The 3,187-nt window shown below is 55.2% G+C and overlaps 1 protein-coding gene across 1 annotated transcript; it reads right to left on the reverse strand.

The window, feature by feature from the left end:
- Positions 1–247: 247 nt before the first annotated feature.
- On the reverse strand, positions 248–2,708 carry HOXD13 (homeobox D13). The gene is made up of 2 exons (XM_062615814.1): positions 2,018–2,708; positions 248–1,235 (listed from the first exon to the last, which is right to left on the reverse strand). Exons 1-2 carry the CDS (start codon positions 2,706–2,708, stop codon positions 985–987), a joined length of 942 nt encoding a protein of 313 aa, XP_062471798.1. The 3' UTR covers positions 248–984.
- Between the last annotated feature and the right edge of the window lie 479 nt (positions 2,709–3,187).

Raw genomic sequence — 3,187 nt, forward strand, 5'->3', positions numbered from 1 at the left:
CGAGGAGCGCCTGGACACGAATAGCTGGGAACAGCCTGCTCCTTTGGAAACCGGGGAATATGAACTATATGAAATACTTCTATTGAAAACGGAACGGCAGGGAACCACACACACAAAAAAATCAAAACAAAACAAAAACCTCCAACCCAAAAAACACCCCCCCAAAAAAGCTCAAACCAACCAAAACCCTAAACCACAAACAACCCCCCTCCAAAAAAAAAAACCAAACCCACCCCCCCCCAAAAAAAAAACAAACCCCAAACAAACAAAAAGGCCACACTCTAAGAAAACCCAAAACAAACAAAACCCGGGCTCAACCAAACCCAAACCTACGGAAGCCGGAAGCGCGGTGGGAGATGCCCGGCACTGTGTTTTTCGCCCCACACCAGCTCGGAGATACTCTCCTTCCCTCGAAAAAGACAAAACCTAGCTGCAGGCGTTACCCCTCCATGCAATTTGGGATTCTCTCTGGGTCCCGGGGCGCTCGGCGGGTTTTGGCAGCAGCCGGGTGCGGCCACGGGTCCGGACTTCGGATTTCTTGCGTTTTCCAATTGATTTTTTTTTTTTTCAGTCGGTGTGTTTTGAAGTTTACGATACCAAATCAAAACTGACACTTTTTGGCACTAACTGTTGCTCAGAAAAAAAATAATACAGAACCCCCCAAAGAGTTAAGCATTTAAGAAATTTATAACTGCAACTGTTCAACGTATTTAAATTCCTTTATACTGGCCTAGAGGGAAGAACAGAAAATATAATTAATATTATTGTTTTCAAAAGGAAGAAACAGAACTATAATTCAAGACTTGTCAGCACTCCCTTCCACTGAGAGAAAAACGCTGACTTTCATGGAAAACAATTCCCGAAATTTCACCACCGCTGGAAGGAGAAAAAAAAAAAAATTAAATATATTTTCAAGTCTTTCCAAAAGTCTTTAGCTGGTCGTAAATTGAGTTTATATATCCACCACTGTCCGCAACTAATAGATCAAGATACATTGTCTTTCAGTTTGGAGACTATTTTCTTATCCTTCACCCTTCTGTTCTGAAACCAAATGGTAACTTGTCTCTCAGACAGGTTTGTGGCTGCTGATATCCTTCGCCTCTTGTCCTTGTTAATGAACTTGTTAATGGCATATTCATTCTCGAGTTCTTTAAGCTGCAGTTTTGTGTAGGGCACTCGCTTCTTTCTCCCACGCCGGTAGACACACATATCGGGCTGGTTTAGTGCAACGTCCCCTATGGTAAAAGACATTATGTGAAAAATTAGAATTTTATTACAGGCTTTTAAATAACCAGTACTTGTTGGGCACTGGTTTCAAGGGCAAATAAATAATGCGGAGTTGTTTACAGTTTATTATTATTTACACTGCCACATTATTTGCGCGTTAGTAAAGCACTACGACCTTGATGGACTGTCATCACTTTGCAGGCATGCATCGCTAGGGAACGTGCAGGACGTCGGGGGCTTTCTTTGGCCGGGGGGCCGAGGACAGGTCGTAGCTGGCAGCGCGCACACAACTCGCTTTGGTGTGTGTTTCCCAGGTTTGTTTGCATGTGGTTTGTGCCTCTGTGCACTCATTACTTCCAGCCTCTTAAGTGCTCTGGGGCCGGGTCAGTGGCCGGCCGGAGAGGCAGAGGACTGCAAGCCTTCGCGCACCGTCCTGCAAGCTGCTAACGCGAACACAAAAGCAGCCGCCGAGGGAAGAGGCAGCAGGAGAAGAAGCCCGCGGCAGCCCTGGTGCCCTCGGGACGGGGACCGGGACCCTGGCTCTGGGCGGCGGGGGCGCTCCAGGGTCTGTCCCGCGGGGCGGAAAGCAGAGGGTGAGGTTTCCTCGGGGGTGGGGTGGGGGAAGGAAAAAGGAAAATCCACCGTCCCCCCGGTCTCTCCTCTCTGTGCCTGTGCGGCGTGTCCACCTCGGCAGTCCGCCCCTGCGGCCCGAGGGGCGGGGGAGGGGACTGGCAGGCGGAGGAGGCGTGGGGGGGGGGTGCAGGTCAGACCATTTCTCTCCCTCTCGTACCTGGAAAGGACGATTTCCAAAAGTGTGAGCTCTGTGTCTGATCTTTGGCACAGTAAACCTGACTATTCCAGCCATTAGCCAGAGTCCAAGACTGATAGCCCTCCATTGAAATGTATGTTTCGTGTCTCGGTTCCCCAGAGCCAAACGTTGAGACCATGTCTATGTACCCAGGAACGTGCTGGTAGGGGGTTGTATAGCCCTGGTAGAAGGACACTTCCTTCGCCCTGGAGGAGACTTCATTGGCTGGGACACTCGTGCTGGTCAGACTGGAGACGTCCATGTACTTTTCCACAGGAAAGCCGCCAATGGAGGCATGGGGGGGAGACTTCAGGGCGTTTTGCTGGATCCCAACCCCGTGGGACATCCTGCAGCTATAGTATCCATTGCCAAAGTGATACCCATAGCCGAGCGCAGGGGCGGTGGCCGGCGCGGCGGAGCCTGGGCAGTCCTTGGCCGGGGGGTCGGGCCTCGCCGCCGCCCCCGAGCGCTCCCCTCCGCCGGCGTAGGCGAACCCCGAGGCGGCGGCGGCGGCAGCGGCGGCGGCGGCCGCTCGACCCGTGTGCGCAGCCCCGAAAACGGGCGAGGAGAGAAAATTACGGCACTGCCCTGGGGCTCCGCTGCCGCCGCCGCCGCCGCCGCTGCTGCTGTCGGCGCGCAGTCCGTCCATCTCCCAGCTCGCTGCTTTGCTCATGGCCTTGCACATCGCGGACGGCGGCGGCTCGGTCCCCGGCCGGGCATGATGCAAATGGTTATTTGCCTCCAACAGGTTGGATCCTGGCGGTACGTTTATAAAAACGAAGTCCAGGTTGGGAGGGGGGACGGGGGTGGGGGCGGCCGGCTCCAGATTAGTTTGCCGCAGGCCGGGGGGCTGCTCATAGGCTGCTGTCGAAACATGTGACCCTCCCGCTGCCCGTACTGCCCCTTTCGCCTAGCAGCCCCCCGGTTCGCACCGGCGGAGCCCCCCCCCCCCCCCCCTTCCCACCCCCGCCCCGCCGCCGAGCTCCCGCCCCGCCGCGGCCCCGGCGCTGGGGAGGGGTTGGGCGGACGGGCGGCGGAGATGCCCCTGCGGGCCAGCCTCGCCCCCGCCGCTTTCATCCCCTCTTTCCTCCTGCCTGCAGCTTCAAAAGGGCCAGGGAAGGACCATGAACCTCCGCTGGCACTTTTGAAGCC

Source organism: Pezoporus occidentalis, unplaced genomic scaffold, assembly GCF_034315485.1.
Source record: "Pezoporus occidentalis ecotype Australia unplaced genomic scaffold, CSIRO_AGI_Poc_V1 ctg184, whole genome shotgun sequence".
In the NCBI taxonomy this organism is placed as follows: domain Eukaryota; kingdom Metazoa; phylum Chordata; class Aves; order Psittaciformes; family Psittacidae; genus Pezoporus; species Pezoporus occidentalis.

Bases quoted from the DNA above. Each gene is read 5' to 3' on its own strand.
- HOXD13 (XM_062615814.1), bottom strand. From the start codon at position 2,708: ATGAGCAAAGCAGCGAGCTGGGAGATGGACGGACTGCGCGCCGACAGC. The intron at 1,236-2,017 runs GTACGAGAGGGA...CTTTTACCATAG, and splicing joins TTGGAAATCGTCCTTTCCAG to GGGACGTTGCACTAAACCAG.